This window comes from Hemibagrus wyckioides, linkage group LG05 (assembly GCF_019097595.1).
Source record: "Hemibagrus wyckioides isolate EC202008001 linkage group LG05, SWU_Hwy_1.0, whole genome shotgun sequence".
In the NCBI taxonomy this organism is placed as follows: Eukaryota; Metazoa; Chordata; class Actinopteri; order Siluriformes; family Bagridae; genus Hemibagrus; species Hemibagrus wyckioides.
The window spans coordinates 28,289,259-28,311,758 of record NC_080714.1 but is presented as its reverse complement, the minus strand read 5'-3'; the positions used below and the strand labels follow the sequence as shown (position 1 = coordinate 28,311,758).

Genomic DNA, 22,500 nt, shown 5'->3' with positions numbered 1-22,500 from the left:
GATAGTCTATAAATTATTCATAAATTTCTGTACTGAATCTAGATTCTGATTATTAACAGACTGTAACACCTTCTCATCCAAAAATTTAATCATTGTTGTAACGAACGTGTTATAACAGGTCGTGAATTCACAAGTACTGCCTCGACAGACACACAGACACACTGAGAGACAGGAAGAGAGAAACAGTCAGACTGACAGATAGATTGTACATTTCCCCTGAAAGGTTTTAAGAGTTCACATGTCTAGAGTTTTACTAGGAAGGTGATGCATTTTTGATCAAACCTACCACCACACTAAAAACCAGGAAAATTGAATTCATATTAATATCAATATACACTGTATTGCCAAAAGTATTTGGACATCTGCCTTTACATGCACATGAATGTAATATGGAGTTGCCCCGCCCTTTGCAGCTATAACAGCTTCAACTCTTCTGGGAAGGCTTTCCACAAGGTTTAGGAGTGTGTTTATGGGAATTTTTGACCGTTCCTCTAGAAGCACATTTGTGAGGTCAGGCACTGATGTTGGACGAGAAGGTCTGGCTCATAGTCTCCGCTCTAATTCATCCCAAAGGTGTTCTATGGGGTTGAGGTCAGGACTCTGTGCAGGCCAGTCAAGTTCCTCCACACCAAACTCACTCATCCATGTCTTTATGGTCCTTGCTTTGGTCACTGGTGTACAGTCATGTTGGAACAGGAAGGGGTCATCCCCAAACTGTTCCCACAAAGAGCATGAAATTGTCAAAATGTCTTGGTATGAAGCTGAAGCATTAAGAGTTCCTTTCACTGGAACTAAGGGGCCGAGCCCAACCCCCGAAAAACAGCACCTGAATTCAATGATTTGTAGGGGTGTCCCAAAACTTTTGGCAGTATAGTGTAAATTATATTAATAATATTATAAATAATATTAATTAATTATAACATAATAATAAATAATATTGATATTAAAATAAAATTATTCTTGGATTAGACATTGCTCTTTTTATTTTCACATGATAACTTTGTTATTCTGTCTAGTTTTTGTAATTTGACTATAATTCTTTGATTAAAAAATAGATAATTAAAACCACGTCTTTCTGCACATCTGCATCGTTATAAATTTGTCCTCATGAGCCTGAAGGTAGCGTGTGTCTCCTTCCTCTCTTGGTTTGTGCAGTCGAAGGTGTTAGAGGTGTTCGAATTGTACCTCAGGGGGAAAAAAAACCTCAACTCTGTCACCTGAAGACACCGGCGAAGCTGCGTCATCCTGATACGTCTTTGATATCATGATGATCACTGAAGAGTTAAACAAATTGAAGTTTCGTAAAGTAAATTTTTATTTTTGTGAATTTTAAGGATTAGATTAGATTAGATTAGATTAGATTAGATTAGATTAGATTAGAAAGTCCTGGTTTCCTCATTAGCAGCTTGAATGCTAGCTGTATATTTGATCATTCTGTGCTAATATGCCGTGATCATTTCAAATGCAGACGGTTCATCAGACGGATCTCAATTCAACAGCTGAATGTGTCTGTAATCTCTGAATCGTCCAGAACGAGCTGAAGCAGACCGGCAGACAGCAGACAGCAGAAATCTTGTTGTCCGTCTACGCCCACACTTTTTATCAGGTCTCGACCCAAACGTTTAAAATACCTCCTGAAGGGAAATAAACACAATTCGGCCCAGTGAAGACATCTGCCCTCTGGAAATCGGGATAAAAAACAGGATGTGTTTAAACAGCTGTTGGGTTTCTCTGTACTTTTTTTTTTGAAGGTTGTGAGAGACGAGCGCTGAAATAACACGCTGGTTGGAGACGTGGCCTGAGGGTCAGACATAAAACAAATGATAATAATCAGCGTCCTGATATGGAGAGGAAACGCACAGAGACATGCACCAGGTCGCGGAGGTCAGCGATCACAAACCGAACAGACAAAATTATCCGTGCGGATCCGGGACTCGGGGTGGGAGGGGAGGCGTCACTCTCTGATCTGTCAATCAAACACGATAGCCAATCAGACAAGAGGGCGGAGCTTTCCTCAGAGTGTTCAGCTGAATGAGCTAAACCTCACACCTTGTATAGTAGCTTCTTCGCACGAGAAGAAAGACATAGCGAAAAAGTGAGAATTACAGAACATGACTCCTCCCACCTGCAGGGGTCACAGCTCCAGTTCCTGTTTCCGTGGTATTTAAGAACTTCCCAAATCCCTAACTGACCCAGAAATCAGATATCCAGTCACCAGATCTTGGTAAACGTCTTGAACTAATAAAGTCTTTTTATAAAGTCTAGCTTTAAAGTGACACTTCAGTAGAGAAGAAGAAGGTTTCATTCTATAAATATATTTACTTTCCATTTCTACCATTCCGGTTTCCTTTGTCCTCTAGCTCAGAGGGAAGAACTATGAAGAAGCAACAAGGTGGAGTCAAAAAAAAGAAAAACGCAACTTCAGCTTCTCATCGCGAAGTCTTCCCGATCTCCGTGTTCTGTTGCTCCTGTTTCCTGTTTGGATTTTAGCTGCTGTCGTCTCTGTCCTTCTGGATATCAGACTGTGTTACTATATTATTAAGAATTATTAATATTAATACTATATTATTAGACGTGTGTTTTTCCCTCTGTTGGAGAACCTTACACAGAATTTTACTGGCTGAAGATCGAAACTTTGAGCTGCTTTTTAGATGAACAAGCACTTGAAACATCTCAGAGAGCAGAAATGGGTTTGATCCCAACATTTACTTTGAAGATACAAACATTTCTGTAGGAAAAAAAAATTTCTATGAATGTATCACCACTGGTAGGCTAAAAACAGAAATCCTTCGACCCGAAGTCCCAAAGTCCAGAGTGTCTACTTTCATATGAGCTTCATATTAACCTCCACTGTGGAGTGGACCATGACAAAGACGCTCAATCATCAACATGGACACGAGATAAACAGGAGTAAATGACATTATTTGGACTTGGGAAGGAAAGAATTGAAAAATGAATTATTTTAGGTGATACTTTGACACCAAGTCAACAGTTAATGATGAGCGTGGCTATGTTCTTTGCACTAATGTTACTCCAGCTAGCATGCTGATCTGACTAGCAACAATACAAAAGGTCTAAAAAATAATAATAATAAAATCTGAGGTCTGAGATTTTTGTCAGGTTTTAAAAAAAATCTCGTGAAACCTCATAGCTAGTACCAGCTATGTTAGCATAACAGTTTTGCGAAGTGATCCCTGCTAGCTATAGTAGAGCAGAAGCAAGATTTATCAGTAGTAGTAGAGAGATTTTTCAGTAATAGTAGGATTTATCAGCAGTAGTAAGATTTCGGGGTGAAGTATTTCCTCAGCGCCGTGATGGGATGCGACTGTCACTCAGACGGCGTAGGCGAGCTGTTGCGTAGGCTAACGGAGGCAAAACAATTCAAACTTTTCTCTCCGAACGCTTCACTTCTGAAGCCTTAATGTGTGGGTTTCTCTCCCCGTATCCGTGTCAGTCATTATTATTTTTCCCATTGACACGCATATCTAATCCGTCGCTCCTCATCCAGCCCTCGCAGTGCGCAGCTTTCATGTGGAACGCAGCCGAAAACTTTTTTCCCTCCGCGCTCGCTCGCCAGAGGATCCGTCTCTCTCTCTCTTTCCCGCCCAAACGCCCGGCGCAGCCAATTACAGAGCGAAAGTGACGAGCGTTTCCGCGTTCGCCTGACAGTCCCTCCCACTCGTTTTTCAACAAAATCAAAATGGATGGAAGGCACGGGGGCGATGTGTTGAGCCGGAGGTGTAAAGCGCACCCTCTCCTGCTCGTTAGCATTGACGTGTTGTCTCGGAGCTGATTTGCACGTCCCCCCACGTTTTCCTGATGATTCACGAGTCTGAGCTCATATGATCATTACCATCGTCTACTGTACAATGACATGTCGTAATGATATGTCATAAAGGTATATAATAATTCGCCTTGGGTACGTTCACAGGGGATTAAAGAAGAAAAGAATGACTTCATGAAACGGTTGTAGTGCACGCTAGCGCTTACAAGAGCCGAATTAAACACACGTGTACGAGACTGGTTCTGGAACCCAGGAAACTGGACCCGGTTCCGTTCTCGACGGGGGCCATTACTTTAGCGCTCGATTCATATACTGAATTTTTTTTAAAATAACGAAACCACAAGACGTCATGAGCTTCAGCTTTCGTCTGATGTTGGTGAAAAGTCACCCAAAGGTCACGTTGCTCTAAATGTCTGCTATGGAGTTAGTTCTTAGTTTCAGAAGAACGGATCCCGATCAGCTCCATGAGAAAAAACCTCCTAAAGTTCTAGCTTTACTCTGACTGATACACTGCGCCGGCACTGGAGACTCCTTCCAGACATGTTTAAAAAAAAAAAGTAAACAGATTTCTCCTCACAGAAAACTTCACCATGAGTCACTGTGAACAATCTGTTACTATGCAAACCATTATAAAGCTTTATAACAAGCCTATAAATGCAATGCTGATGTCACGTGTGGATGTGAGAGTTAATAATATCACAGACTTACATCCCTCCTTTTGATCCTCAGGGCTACATGAGGCCTCGGCATCCACCAGCAGCCCTGACACACTGAACCTCTTTTTCCCAGAATCCTCAGCTCCTTTCAGGGCGCCGGGAGACCCAGAGGCCAGTTGGTTGACCCCAAATTCGAACTCCTTCCCTTCGGCAATGGCGTAGCACAGACGAGGGGACGTGTCCGGCTCAGGTCCTCCCTTCAGCCTCTTGGTGGGCAGGAAGGCGGAATGATAAATCCCTGTGTCTCTGTCCTCGGTCTGGGAAGCAAATGGCCGGAAGGCTCCAACTGCGCCGGGACCGAGCATGCTCAGTGGAGCCGGAGCGAACTGCGGGTGCAGGTGGAGCAGCGAGGCGGGGAAGTCTCGGGGCGTGAAGCCTCCCTGCCTCTGGTACACAGAGGAAAAGGTGTAGGAGCCGCCGGGGAATGGAAGGTGCATGTCTTTTTCCAGGGAGACCGGAACACTGAACGCACGCGCGGTCTGGCACGGGACAACGGACGGCTCGCGATCTGACTCGGCCGTCGACGCCAGAACCATGAGGGCAGGAGACGACATGGAGCTCGGAACATACGAGGAGCTCTCCAACTTGAACGCAGCTCGGTGGAGGTCCATGTCTGAGAGAGAGAGAGGGAGAGAGAGAGAGGGAGAGAGAGACAAAAGGACAGAGAGATAGTGAGAGACAGAGAGAGATAGTGAGAGACAGAGCGAGAAAGAGAGAGACCAGATGGACGTCTAAAGGTGGATCAGCCACTCAAACGCATCTGCAGGCAAAAAAACAACAGTCATGTTACTGACAGGATCTACAGTGTAACACAAACACACACAAAACTACACACATCATAACACACAAACACACAAATTGTAACACACAACTACACATAGTGTAACACACCACTTCACATGGTGTAACACCAAAACGCACACAAAACTACACACAGTGTAACACACAACTACTGTACACACAGTGCAACACACAAACACAGAGACAAAATAAAAAAAAGGACTGTAAAGGAAAAAATATAGAAGTGTAACACACTTTACACTTTTCACCTGCAGACAAGTACACACAATATAACACACAAGTACACACAAGTACACACAATATAACACACAAGTACACACAAGTACACACAATATAACACACAAGTACACACAACTACACACAATATAACACACAAGTACACACAACTACACACAATATAACACACAAGTACACACAACTACACACAATATAACACACAAGTACACACAACTACACACAATATAACACACAAGTACACACAAGTACACACAATATAACACACAAGTACACACAACTACACACAATATAACACAAGTACACACAACTACACACAATATAACACACAAGTACACACAAGTACACACAATATAACACACAAGTACACACAATATAACACACAATATAACACACAAGTACACACAAGTACACACAATATAACACACAAGTACACACAAGTACACACAATATAACACACAAGTACACACAAGTACACACAATATAACACACAAGTACACACAACTACACACAATATAACACACAAGTACACACAACTACACACAATATAACACACAAGTACACACAACTACACACAATATAACACACAAGTACACACAAGTACACACAATATAACACACAAGTACACACAACTACACACAATATAACACACAAGTACACACAACTACACACAATATAACACACAAGTACACACAAGTACACACAATATAACACACAAGTACACACAACTACACACAATATAACACACAAGTACACACAAGTACACACAATATAACACACAAGTACACACAACTACACACAATATAACACACAATATAACACACAAGTACACACAAGTACACACAATATAACACACAAGTACACACAAGTACACACAATATAACACACAAGTACACACAAGTACACACAATATAACACAGAAGTACACACAACTACACACAATATAACACACAAGTACACACAACTACACACAATATAACACACAAGTACACACAACTACACACAATATAACACACAAGTACACACAAGTACACACAATATAACACACAAGTACACACAACTACACACAATATAACACACAAGTACACACAACTACACACAATATAACACACAAGTACACACAAGTACACACAATATAACACACAAGTACACACAAGTACACACAATATAACACACAAGTACACACAACTACACACAATATAACACACAAGTACACACAACTACACACAATATAACACACAAGTGCACACAAGTACACACAATATAACACACAAGTACACGCAAGTACACACAACATAACACACAAGTACACACAAGTACACACAATATAACACACAAGTACACACAACTACACACAATATAACACACAAGTACACACAACTACACACAATATAACACAAGTACACACAAGTACACACAAATACACACAATATAACACACAAGTACACACAACATAACACACAAGTACACACAAGTACACACAATATAACACACAAGTACACACAAGTACACACAATATAACACACAAGTACACACAACTACACACAATATAACACACAAGTACACACAATATAACACACAAGTGCACACAACTACACACAATATAACACACAAGTACACACAACTACACACAATATAACACACAGGTACACACAAGTACACACAATATAACACACAAGTACACACAAGTACACACAATATAACACACAAGTACACACAACTACACACAATATAACACACAAGTACACACAAGTACACACAATATAACACACAAGTACACACAACTACACACAATATAACACACAAGTACACACAATATAACACACAAGTACACACAAGTACACACAATATAACACACAAGTACACACAAGTACACACAATATAACACACAAGTACACACAAGTACACACAATATAACACACAAGTGCACACAAGTACACACAATATAACACAAAAGTACACACAATATAACACAAAAGTACACACAATATAACACACAAGTACACACAAGTACACACAATATAACACACAAGTACACACAAGTACACACAATATAACACACAAGTACACACAATATAACACACAAGTACACACAAGTACACACAATATAACACACAAGTACACACAAGTACACACAATATAACACACAAGTGCACACAAGTACACACAATATAACACACAAGTACACACAAGTACACACAATATAACACACAAGTGCACACAAGTACACACAATATAACACACAAGTACACACAAGTACACACAATATAACACACAAGTACACACAACTACACACAATATAACACACAAGTACACACAACTACACACAATATAACACACAAGTGCACACAAGTACACACAATATAACACACAAGTACACACAAGTACACACAATATAACACACAAGTACACACAACTACACACAATATAACACACAAGTGCACACAAGTACACACAATATAACACACAAGTACACACAACTACACACAATATAACACACAAGTACACACAACTACACACAATATAACACAAGTACACACAAGTACACACAACTACACACAATATAACACACAAGTACACACAACATAACACACAAGTAAACACAAGTACACACAATATAACACACAAGTACACACAAGTACACACAATATAACACACAAGTACACACAACTACACACAATATAACACAAGTACACACAACTACACACAATATAACACACAAGTACACACAACATAACACACAAGTGCACACAAGTACACACAATATAACACACAAGTACACACAATATAACACACAAGTACACACAACTACACACAATATAACACACAAGTACACACAACTACACACAATATAACACAAGTACACACAACTACACACAATATAACACACAAGTACACACAACATAACACACAAGTACACACAATATAACACACAAGTACACACAAGTACACACAATATAACACACAAGTACACACAACTACACACAATATAACACACAAGTGCACACAAGTACACACAATATAAGACACAAGTACACACAAGTACACACAATATAACACACAAGTACACACAACTACACACAATATAACACACAGGTACACACAAGTACACACAATATAACACACAAGTACACACAAGTACACACAATATAACACACAAGTACACACAACTACACACAATATAACACACAAGTACACACAAGTACACACAATATAACACAAGTACACACAACTACACACAATATAACACACAAGTACACACAATATAACACACAAGTACACACAAGTACACACAATATAACACACAAGTACACACAAGTACACACAATATAACACACAAGTACACACAACTACACACAATATAACACACAAGTACACACAAGTACACACAATATAACACAAGTACACACAACTACACACAATATAACACACAAGTACACACAATATAACACACAAGTACACACAAGTACACACAATATAACACACAAGTACACACAAGTACACACAATATAACACAAGTACACACAAGTACACACAATATAACACACAAGTACACACAAGTACACACAATATAACACACAAGTACACACAACTACACACAATATAACACACAAGTACACACAAGTACACACAATATAACACAAGTACACACAACTACACACAATATAACACACAAGTACACACAATATAACACACAAGTACACACAAGTACACACAATATAACACACAAGTACACACAAGTACACACAATATAACACACAAGTACACACAAGTACACACAATATAACACACAAGTGCACACAAGTACACACAATATAACACAAAAGTACACACAATATAACACAAAAGTACACACAATATAACACACAATATAACACACAAGTACACACAAGTACACACAGTGTAACAAAGACAGAAAGAAAAATAAAAGAAAGGATTCTAAGGACAAATTAAGGAGAGAGAGAGAGAGAGAGAGAGAGAGAGAGAGGAGGAATGATATTAAAGATATTTGTATAAAGTTTCAGATAAACAGGAAGTTTCCTGCTCTGTGTAAACAAAATAAAAACAACGTCCAGTCACAAATTTTTAGCCGGTTATTTTTACCTCCTGCAGTTTTAGTGTCTCTCTGTTCTCTCGACTCGTCCTGCGCATTTACTGCTGAGTAAATCTCCACTTTATTACTGAGCTCAAACATCCTCCTCAAACATCTCCAACATCTCCAACTCACTGCAGCTCCTCAAACATCTCCATCTCACTGCTGCTCCTCAAACATCTCCAACTCACTGCAGCTCCTCAAACATCTCCAACATCTCCAACTCACTGCAGCTCCTCAAACATCTCCAACATCTCCAACTCACTGCAGCTCCTCAAACATCTCCAACTCACTGCTGCTCCTCAAACATCTCCAACTCACTGCAGCTCCTCAAACATCTCCAACATCTCCAACTCACTGCAGCTCCTCAAACATCTCCAACATCTCCAACTCACTGCAGCTCCTCAAACATCTCCAACTCACTGCTGCTCCTCAAACATCTCCAACTCACTGCAGCTCCTCAAACATCTCCAACTCACTGCAGCTCCTCAAACAACTCCAACTCACTGCAGCTCCTCAAACATCTCCATCACACTGCAGCACCTCAAACATCTCCAACTCACTGCAGCTCCTCAAACATCTCCAACTCACTGCAGCTCCTCAAACATCTCCAACATCTCCAACTCACTGCAGCTCCTCAAACATCTCCAACTCACTGCAGCTCCTCAAACATCTCCATCTCACTGCTGCTCCTCAAACATCTCCAACTCACTGCAGCTCCTCAAACATCTCCAACATCTCCAACTCACTGCAGCTCCTCAAACATCTACAACTCACTGCAGCTCCTCAAACATCTCCATCACACTGCAGCTCCTCAAACATCTCCAACATCTCCAACACACTGCAGCTCCTCAAACATCTCCAACTCACTGCAGCTCCTCAAACATCTCCAACATCTCCAACTCACTGCAGCTCCTCAAACATCTCCAACTCACTGCAGCTCTTCAAACATCTCCAACTCACTGCAGCTCCTCAAACATCTCCAACTCACTGCAGCTCCTCAAACATCTCCAACATCTCCAACTCACTGCAGCTCCTCAAACATCTCCAACTCACTGCAGCTCTTCAAACATCTCCAACTCACTGCAGCTCCTCAAACATCTTCAACTCACTGCAGCTCCTCAAACATCTACAACTCACTGCAGCTCCTCAAACATCTACAACATCTCCAACACACTGCAGCTCCTCCAACATCTCCATCACACTGTAGCTCCTCCAACATCTCCATCACACTGCAGCTCCTCAAACATCTACAACTCACTGCAGCTCCTCAAACATCTCCATCACACTGCAGTTCCTCAAACATCTCCATCACAATGCAGCTCCTCAAACATCTCCATCACACTGCAGCTCCTCAAACATCTCCGTCACACTGTAGCTCCTCAAACATCTCCAACATCTCCAACACACTGCAGCTCCTCAAACATCTCCAACTCACTGCAGCTCCTCAAATATCTCCATCACACTGCAGCTCCTCAAACATCTCCAACTCACTGCAGCTCCTCAAACATCTCCAACTCACTGCAGCTCCTCAAACATCTACAACTCAGTGCAGCTCCTCAAACATCTACAACTCACTGCAGCTCCTCAAACATCTCCAACACACTGCAGCTCCTCACACATCTCCAAATCACTGCAGCTCCTCAAACATCTCCATCACACTGCAGCTCCTCAAACATCTCCATGACACTGCAGCTCCTCCAACATCTCCATCACACTGCAGCTCCTCAAACATCTCCATCACACTGTAGCTCCTCCAACATCTCCATCACACTGTAGCTCCTCCAACATCTCCATCACACTGCAGCTCCTCAAACATCTCCATCACAATGCAGCTCCTCAAACATCTCCATCACACTGTAGATCCTCCAACATCTCCATCACACTGCAGCTCCTCAAACATCTCCATCACAATGCAGCTCCTCAAACATCTCCATCACACTGCAGCTCCTCAAACATCTACAACTCACTGCAGCTCCTCAAACATCTCCAACATCTCCAACACACTGCAGCTCCTCATACATCTCCAACTCACTGCAGCTCCACAAACATCTCCATCACACTGCAGCTCCTCAAACATCTCCATCACACTGCAGCTCCTCAAACATCTCCAACACATTGCAACTCCTCCAACATCTCCGTCACACTGCAGCTCCTACAACATCTCCATCACATTGCAGCTCCTCAAACATCTCCATCACACTGCAGCTCCTACAATATCTCCATCACACTGCAGCTCCTCAAACATCTTTAAGACACTGCAGCTCCTCAAACATCTCCGTCACACTGCAGCTCCTACAATATCTCCATCACACTGCAGCTCCTCAAACATCTCCATCACACTGCAGCTCCTACAATATCTCCATCACACTGCAGCTCCTACAATATCTCCATCACACTGCAGCTCCTCAAACATCTCCATCACACTGCAGCTCCTACAATATCTCCATCACACTGCAGCTCCTCAAACATCTCCAACATCTCCAACACACTGCAGCTCCTCAAACATCTCCATCACACTGCAGCTCCTCAAACATCTCCAACACATTGCAACTCCTCCAACATCTCCGTCACACTGCAGCTCCTACAACATCTCCATCACACTGCAGCTCCTACAATATCTCCATCACACTGCAGCTCCTCAAACATCTTTAACACACTGCAGCTCCTCAAACATCTCCGTCACACTGCAGCTCCTACAATATCTCCATCACACTGCAGCTCCTCAAACATCTCCATCACACTGCAGCTCCTCAAACATCTCCATCACACTGCAGCTCCTACAATATCTCCATCACACTGCAGCTCCTCAAACATCTCCAACATCTCCAACACACTGCAGCTCCTCAAACATCTCCATCACACTGCAGCTCCTCAAACATCTCCAACACATTGCAACTCCTCCAACATCTCCGTCACACTGCAGCTCCTACAACATCTCCATCACACTGCAGCTCCTACAATATCTCCATCACACTGCAGCTCCTCAAACATCTTTAACACACTGCAGCTCCTCAAACATCTCCGTCACACTGCAGCTCCTACAATATCTCCGTCACACTGCAGCTCCTCAAACATCTCCATCACACTGCAGCTCCTCAAACATCTCCAACTCACTGCAGCTCCTCAAACATCTCCAACTCACTGCAGCTCCTCAAACATCTCCAACTCACTGCAGCTCCTCAAACATCTCCAACATCTCCAACACACTGCAGCTCCTCAAACATCTCCAACTCACTGCAGCTCCTCAAACATCTCCATCACACTGCAGCTCCTCAAACATCTCCAACTCACTGCAGCTCCTCAAACATCTCCAACTCACTGCAGCTCCTCAAACATCTACAACTCACTGCAGCTCCTCAAACATCTCCAACATCTCCAACACATTGCAGCTCCTCACACATCTCCAACTCAATGCAGCTCCTCAAACATCTCCAACACACTGCACCTCCTCACACATCTCCATCACACTGCAGCTCCTCCAACATCTCCATCACACTGCAGCTCCTCAAACATCTCCATCACACTGTAGCTCCTCCAACATCTCCATCACAATGCAGCTCCTCAAACATCTCCAACTCACTGCAGCTCCTCAAACATCTCCATCACACTGCAGCTCCTCAAACATCTCCATCACAATGCAGCTCCTCAAACATCTCCATCACACTGCAGCTCCTCAAACATCTCCAACAGATCCAACACACTGCAGCTCCTCAAACATCTCCAACATCTCCAACACACTGCAGCTCCTCAAACATCTCCAACTCACTGCAGCTCCTCAAACATCTCCATCACACTGCAGCTCCTCAAACATCTCCATCACAGTGCAGCTCCTCAAACATCTCCAACACATTGCAGCTCCTCCAACATCTCCGTCACACTGCAGCTCCTACAACATCTCCATCACACTGCAGCTCCTCAAACATCTCCGACACACTGCAGCTCCTACATCTCCATCACACTGCAGCTCCTCAAACATCTTTAACACACTGCAGCTCCTCAAACATCTCCATCACACTGCAGCTCCTCAAACATCTCCAACTCACTGCAGCTCCTCAAACATCTCCATCACACTGCAGCTCCTCAAACATCTACAACTCACTGCAGCTCCTCAAACATCTCCATTACACTGCAGCACCTCAAACATCTCCAACTCACTGCAGCTCCTCAAACATCTACAACTCACTGCAGCTCCTCAAACATCTCCAACATCTCCAACACACTGCAGCTCCTCAAACATCTCCAACATCTCCAACACACTGCAGCTCCTCAAACATCTCCAACACACTGCAGCTCCTCACACATCTCCATCACACTGCAGCTCCTCAAACATCTCCATCACACTGCAGCTCCTCAAACATCTCCATCACACTGTAGCTCCTCCAACATCTCCATCACACTGCAGCTCCTCAAACATCTCCATCACAATGCAGCTCCTCAAACATCTCCATCACACTGCAGCTCCTCAAACATCTCCATCACACTGCAGCTCCTCAAACATCTCCAACTCACTGCAGCTCCTCAAACATCTCCAACATCTACAACACACTGCAGCTCCTCAAACATCTCCAACATCTCCAACTCACTGCAGCTCCTCAAACATCTCCAACACACTGCAGCTCCTCAAACATCTCCATCACAATGCAGCTCCTCAAACATCTCCATCACACTGCAGCTCCTCAAACATCTCCAACTCACTGCAGCTCCTCAAACATCTCCATCACACTGCAGCTCCTCAAACATCTCCAACTCACTGCAGCTCCTCAAACATCTCCAACATCTACAACACACTGCAGCTCCTCAAACATCTCCAACATCTCCAACTCACTGCAGCTCCTCAAACATCTCCATCACACTGCAGCTCCTCAAACATCTCCAACACACTGCAGCTCCTCAAACATCTCCAACATCTCCAACACACTGCAGCTCCTCAAACATCTCCAACTCACTGCAGCTCCTCAAACATCTCCATCACAATGCAGCTCCTCCAACATCTCCATCACACTGCAGCTCCTCAAACATCTCCGTCACACTGCAGCTCCTACAACATCTCCATCACACTGTAGCTCCTCCAACATCTCCATCACACTGCAGCTCCTCAAACATCTCCATCACACTGTAGCTCCTCCAACATCTCCATCACACTGCAGCTCCTCAAACATCTCCAACTCACTGCAGCTCTTCAAACATCTCCATCACACTGCAGCTCCTCAAACATCTCCATCACAATGCAGCTCCTCAAACATCTCCATCACACTGCAGCTCCTCAAACATCTCCATCACACTGCAGCTCCTCAAACATCTCCAACTCGCTGCAGCTCCTCAAACATCTCCAACATCTACAACACACTGCAGCTCCTCAAACATCTCCAACATCTCCAACTCACTGCAGCTCCTCAAACATCTCCAACACACTGCAGCTCCTCAAACATCTCCATCACACTGCAGCTCCTCAAACATCTCCAACTCACTGCAGCTCCTCAAACATCTCCATCACACTGCAGCTCCTCAAACATCTCCATCACAATGCAGCTCCTCAAACATCTCCATCACACTGCAGCTCCTCAAACATCTCCATCACACTGCAGCTCCTCAAACATCTCCAACTCACTGCAGCTCCTCAAACATCTCCAACATCTACAACACACTGCAGCTCCTCAAACATCTCCAACATCTCCAACTCACTGCAGCTCCTCAAACATCTCCATCACACTGCAGCTCCTCAAACATCTCCAACACACTGCAGCTCCTCAAACATCTCCATCACACTGCAGCTCCTCAAACATCTCCAACTCACTGCAGCTCCTCAAACATCTCCAACATCTACAACACACTGCAGCTCCTCAAACATCTCCAACATCTCCAACTCACTGCAGCTCCTCAAACATCTCCATCACACTGCAGCTCCTCAAACATCTCCAACACACTGCAGCTCCTCAAACATCTCCAACATCTCCATCACACTGCAGCTCCTCAAACATCTCCATCACACTGCAGCTCCTCAAACATTTCCATCACACTGCAGCTCCTCAAACATCTCAATCACGCTGCAGCTCCTCAAACATTTCCATCACACTGCAGCTCCTCAAACATCTCAATCACGCTGCAGCTCCTCAAATATCTCCAACTCACTGCAGCTCATCAAACATTCCAACTCACTGCAGCTTCTCAAACATCTTCAACACCCTGCAGCTCCTCAAACATCTCCAACACACTGCAGCTCCTCAAACATCTCCAACACACTGCAGCTCCTCAAACATCTCCAACTCACTGCAGCTCCTCCAACATCTCCATCACACTGCAGCTCCTCAAACATTTCCAACATCTCCATCACGCTGCAGTTCCTCAAACATCTCCATCACACTGCAGCTCCTCAAACATCTTCATCACACTGCAGCTCCTCAAACATCTCCATCACACTACAGCTCCTCAAACATCTCCAACTCACTGCAGCTCCTCAAACATCTCCAACATCTCCATCACACTGCAGCTCCTCAAACATCTCCAACATCTCCAACACACTGCAGCTCCTCAAACATTTCCAACACACTGCACCTCCTCACACATCTCCATCACACTGCAGCTCCTCCAACATCTCCATCACACTGTAGCTCCTCCAACATCTCCATCACACTGCAGCTCCTCAAACATCTCCATCACACTGTAGCTCCTCCAACATATCCATCACACTGCAGCTCCTCAAACATCTCCATCACACTGCAGTTCCTCCAACATCTCCTTCACACTGCAGCTCCTCAAACATCTCCATCACACTGCAACTCCTCAAATATCTTCAACATCTCCATCAACATTGATATATTTTAAATATAACAATATTTGTTATTAAATTCACCTCAGTGTAGGAGTCACACAGACGCACACACACACTTAATAAACACAAGTACACACTCAGTTATAGAGCTTTATTATGGCTAGACTTTGATAACTCTAATCAAACAAGAAAAAAAGGAAAGAAAGAAAGAAAGAAAGAAAGAAAGAAAGAAAGAAAGAAAGAAAGAAAGAAAGAAAGAAACACTGAACATCACTAAACCTGAACATCACTAAACCTGAACATCACTAAACCTGAACATCATTAAACCTGAACATCACTAAACCTGAACATCATTAAACCTGAACATCACTAAACCTGAACATCATTAAACCTGAACATCACTAAACCTGAACAACATTAAACCTGAACATCATTAAACCTGAACATCACTAAACCCTGAACATCACTAAACCCTGAACATCATTAAACCTGAAAATCACTAAACCTGAACATCAATAAACCCTGAATATCACTAAAGCCTGAACATCATTAAACCTGAACATCACTAAACCCTGAACATCACTAAACCCTGAACATCATTAAACCTGAAAATCACTAAACCTGAACATCAATAAACCCTGAATATCACTAAAGCCTGAACATCATTAAACCTAAACATCACTAAACCTGAACAACATTAAACCTGAACATCATTAAACCTGAACATCACTAAACCTGAACATCATTAAACCTGAACATCACTAAACCCTGAACATCATTAAACCTGAACAACATTAAACCTGAACATCACTAAACCTGAACATCATTAAACCTGAACATCACTAAACCCTGAACATCACTAAACCTGAACATCACTAAACCCTGAACATCACTAAACCCTGAACATCATTAAACCTGAACATCAGTAAACCTGAACATCACTAAACCTGAACATCACTAAACCCTGAACATCATTAAACCTAAACATCACTAAACCTGAACATCACTAAACCCTGAACATCACTAAACCTGAACATCATTAAACCCTGAACATCACTAAACCCTGAACATCATTAAACCTGAACATCACTAAACCCTGAACATCATTAAACCTGAACATAACTAAACCTGAACATCACTAAACCCTGAACATCATTAAACCTTGAACAGCATTAAACCCTGAACAGCATTAAACCTGAACATCACTAAACCCCAAACATCATTGAACCCTGAACATCATTAAACCCTGAACATCACTAAACCTGAACATCATTAAACCCTGAACATCACTAAACCTGAACATCATTAAACCCTGAACATCACTGAACCCTGAACATCACTAAACCCTGAACATCACTAAACCTGAACATCACTACACCCTGAACATCACTAAACCCTGAACATCACTAAACCTGAACATCACTACACCCTGAACATCACTAAACCTGAACATCATTAAACCTAAACATCACTAAACCTGAACATCACTAAACCTGAACATCATTAAACCCTGAACATCACTAAACCCTGAACATCATTAAACCTGAACATCACTAAACCCTGAACATCATTAAACCTGAACATCACTAAACCTGAACATCACTAAACCTGAACATCATTAAACCTGAACATCACTAAACCCTGAACATCATTAAACCTGAACATCATTAAACCTGAACATCACTAAACCCTGAACATCATTAAACCTGAACATCACTAAACCTGAACATCACTAAACCCTGAACATCATTAAACCTGAACATCACTAAACCTGAACATCACTAAACCTGAACATCACTAAACCCTGAATATCACTAAACCTGAACATCACTAAACCCTGAACATCATTAAACCTGAACATCACTAAACCCTGAACATCATTAAACCTGAACATCACTAAACCTGAACATCATTAAACCTGAACATCACTAAACCTAAACATCACTAAACCTGAACATCACTAAACCCTGAACATCACTAAACCCTGAACATCACTAAACCTAAACATCACTAAACCCTGAACATCACTAAACCTGAACATCACTAAACCTGAACATCATTAAACCTGAACATCACTAAACCCTGAACATCATTAAACCAGAACATCACTAAACCTGAACATCACTAAACCTGAACATCATTAAACCTGAACATCACTAAACCTGAACATCATTAAACCTGAACATCATTAAACCTGAACATCACTAAACCTGAACATCACTAAACCCTGAACATCACTAAACCCTGAACATCATTAAACCCTGAACATCATTAAACCTGAACATCACTAAACCCTGAACATCATTAAACCTGAACATCACTAAACCCTGAACATCACTAAACCTGAACATCACTAAACCCTGAACATCACTAAACCCTGAACATCATTAAACCCTGAACATCATTAAACCTGAACATCACTAAACCCTGAACATCATTAAACCTGAACAACACTAAACCTGAACATCATTAAACCTGAACATCACTAAACCTGAACATCACTAAACCTGAACATCACTAAACCCTGAACATCACTAAACCCTGAACATCATTAAACCTGAACATCACTAAACCCTGAACATCATTAAACCTGAACATCACTAAACCCTGAACATCATTAAACCTGAACATCATTAAACCTGAACATCACTAAACCCTGAACATCATTAAACCTGAACATCACTAAACCCTGAACATCATTAAACCTGAACATCACTAAACCTGAACATCACTAAACCTGAACATCATTAAACCTGAACATCACTAAACCCTGAACATCATTAAACCTGAACATCATTAAACCTGAACATCACTAAACCCTGAACATCACTAAACCTGAACATCATTAAACCTGAACATCACTAAACCTGAACATCACTAAACCTGAACATCATTAAACCTGAACATCACTAAACCCTGAACATCACTAAACCCTGAACATCACTAAACCTGAACATCATTAAACCTGAACATCACTAAACCTGAACATCACTAAACCTGAACATCATTAAACCTGAACATCACTAAACCTGAACATCATTAAACCTGAACATCACTAAACCCTGAACATCACTAAACCCTGAACATCATTAAACCTGAACATCACTAAACCCTGAACATCATTAAACCTGAACATCACTAAACCCTGAACATCATTAAACCTGAACATCATTAAACCTGAACATCACTAAACCCTGAACATCATTAAACCTGAACATCACTAAACCCTGAACATCATTAAACCTGAACATCACTAAACCCTGAACATCACTAAACCCTGAACATCACTAATCCTGAACATCACTAAACCCTGAACATCACTAAACCCTGAACATCAGTAAACCCTGAACATCACTAAACCCTGAACATCATTAAACCTGAACATCACTAAACCCTGAACATCACTAAACCCTGAACATCACTAAACCCTGAACATCATTAAACCCTGAACATCATTAAACCTGAACATCACTAAACCTGAACATCATTAAACCTGAACATCACTAAACCTGAACATCATTAAACCTGAACATCATTAAACCTGAACATCACTAAACCCTGAACATCACTAAACCCTGAACATCATTAAACCTGAACATCACTAAACCCTGAACATCATTAAACCTGAACATCATTAAACCTGAACATCACTAAACCCTGAACATCATTAAACCTGAACATCATTAAACCTGAACATCACTAAACCCTGAACATCACTAAACCCTGAACATCATTAAACCTGAACATCACTAAACCCTGAACATCACTAAACCCTGAACATCACTAAACCCTGAACATCACTAATCCTGAACATCACTAAACCCTGAACATCACTAAACCCTGAACATCAGTAAACCCTGAACATCACTAAACCCTGAACATCATTAAACCTGAACATCACTAAACCCTGAACATCACTAAACCCTGAACATCATTAAACCCTGAACATCATTAAACCCTGAACATCACTAAACCTGAACATCATTAAACCTGAACATCACTAAACCTGAACATCACTAAACCTAAACATCACTAAACCTGAACATCACTAAACCTGAACATCACTAAACCTGAACATCACTAAACCTGAACATCATTAAACCTGAACATCACTAAACCTGAACATCACTAAACCTGAACATCATTAAACCCTGAACATCACTAAACCCTGAACATCATTAAACCTGAACATCACTAAACCCTGAACATCATTAAACCTGAACATCACTAAACCTGAACATCACTAAACCTGAACATCATTAAACCTGAACATCACTAAACCCTGAACATCATTAAACCTGAAGATCATTAAACCTGAACATCACTAAACCCTGAACATCATTAAACCTGAACATCACTAAACCTGAACATCACTAAACCCTGAACATCATTAAACCTGAACATCACTAAACCTGAACATCACTAAACCTGAACATCACTAAACCCTGAATATCACTAAACCTGAACATCACTAAACCCTGAACATCATTAAACCTGAACATCACTAAACCCTGAACATCATTAAACCTGAACATCACTAAACCTGAACATCATTAAACCTGAACATCACTAAACCTAAACATCACTAAACCTGAACATCACTAAACCCTGAACATCACTAAACCCTGAACATCACTAAACCTAAACATCACTAAACCCTGAACATCACTAAACCTGAACATCACTAAACCTGAACATCATTAAACCTGAACATCACTAAACCCTGAACATCATTAAACCAGAACATCACTAAACCTGAACATCACTAAACCTGAACATCATTAAACCTGAACATCACTAAACCTGAACATCATTAAACCTGAACATCATTAAACCTGAACATCACTAAACCTGAACATCACTAAACCCTGAACATCACTAAACCCTGAACATCATTAAACCCTGAACATCATTAAACCTGAACATCACTAAACCCTGAACATCACTAAACCTGAACATCACTAAACCCTGAACATCACTAAACCTGAACATCACTAAACCCTGAACATCACTAAACCCTGAACATCATTAAACCCTGAACATCATTAAACCTGAACATCACTAAACCCTGAACATCATTAAACCTGAACATCACTAAACCTGAACATCATTAAACCTGAACATCACTAAACCTGAACATCACTAAACCTGAACATCACTAAACCCTGAACATCACTAAACCCTGAACATCATTAAACCTGAACATCACTAAACCCTGAACATCATTAAACCTGAACATCACTAAACCCTGAACATCATTAAACCTGAACATCATTAAACCTGAACATCACTAAACCCTGAACATCATTAAACCTGAACATCACTAAACCCTGAACATCATTAAACCTGAACATCACTAAACCTGAACATCACTAAACCTGAACATCATTAAACCTGAACATCACTAAACCCTGAACATCATTAAACCTGAACATCATTAAACCTGAACATCACTAAACCCTGAACATCATTAAACCTGAACATCACTAAACCTGAACATCATTAAACCTGAACATCACTAAACCTGAACATCACTAAACCTGAACATCATTAAACCTGAACATCACTAAACCCTGAACATCACTAAACCCTGAACATCACTAAACCTGAACATCATTAAACCTGAACATCACTAAACCTGAACATCACTAAACCTGAACATCATTAAACCTGAACATCACTAAACCTGAACATCATTAAACCTGAACATCACTAAACCCTGAACATCACTAAACCCTGAACATCATTAAACCTGAACATCACTAAACCCTGAACATCATTAAACCTGAACATCACTAAACCCTGAACATCATTAAACCTGAACATCACTAAACCCTGAACATCATTAAACCTGAACATCACTAAACCCTGAACATCATTAAACCTGAACATCATTAAACCTGAACATCACTAAACCCTGAACATCATTAAACCTGAACATCACTAAACCCTGAACATCATTAAACCTGAACATCACTAAACCTGAACATCACTAAACCTGAACATCATTAAACCTGAACATCACTAAACCCTGAACATCATTAAACCTGAACATCATTAAACCTGAACATCACTAAACCCTGAACATCATTAAACCTGA

The 22,500-nt window shown here is 41.5% G+C and overlaps 1 protein-coding gene across 1 annotated transcript in view; it reads right to left on the bottom strand.

Moving 5' to 3' along the window:
• Positions 1–22,500, bottom strand: part of rnf220b (ring finger protein 220b) — a 63,971-nt gene that overhangs the window by 38,866 nt on the left and 2,605 nt on the right. Inside the window, exon 2 of the mRNA XM_058389055.1 lies at positions 4,493–5,260. Within this exon, the coding sequence (XP_058245038.1) occupies positions 4,493–5,111 (619 nt within the window). The 5' untranslated portion in view covers positions 5,112–5,260. The remainder of the gene's footprint in view (positions 1–4,492; positions 5,261–22,500) is intronic.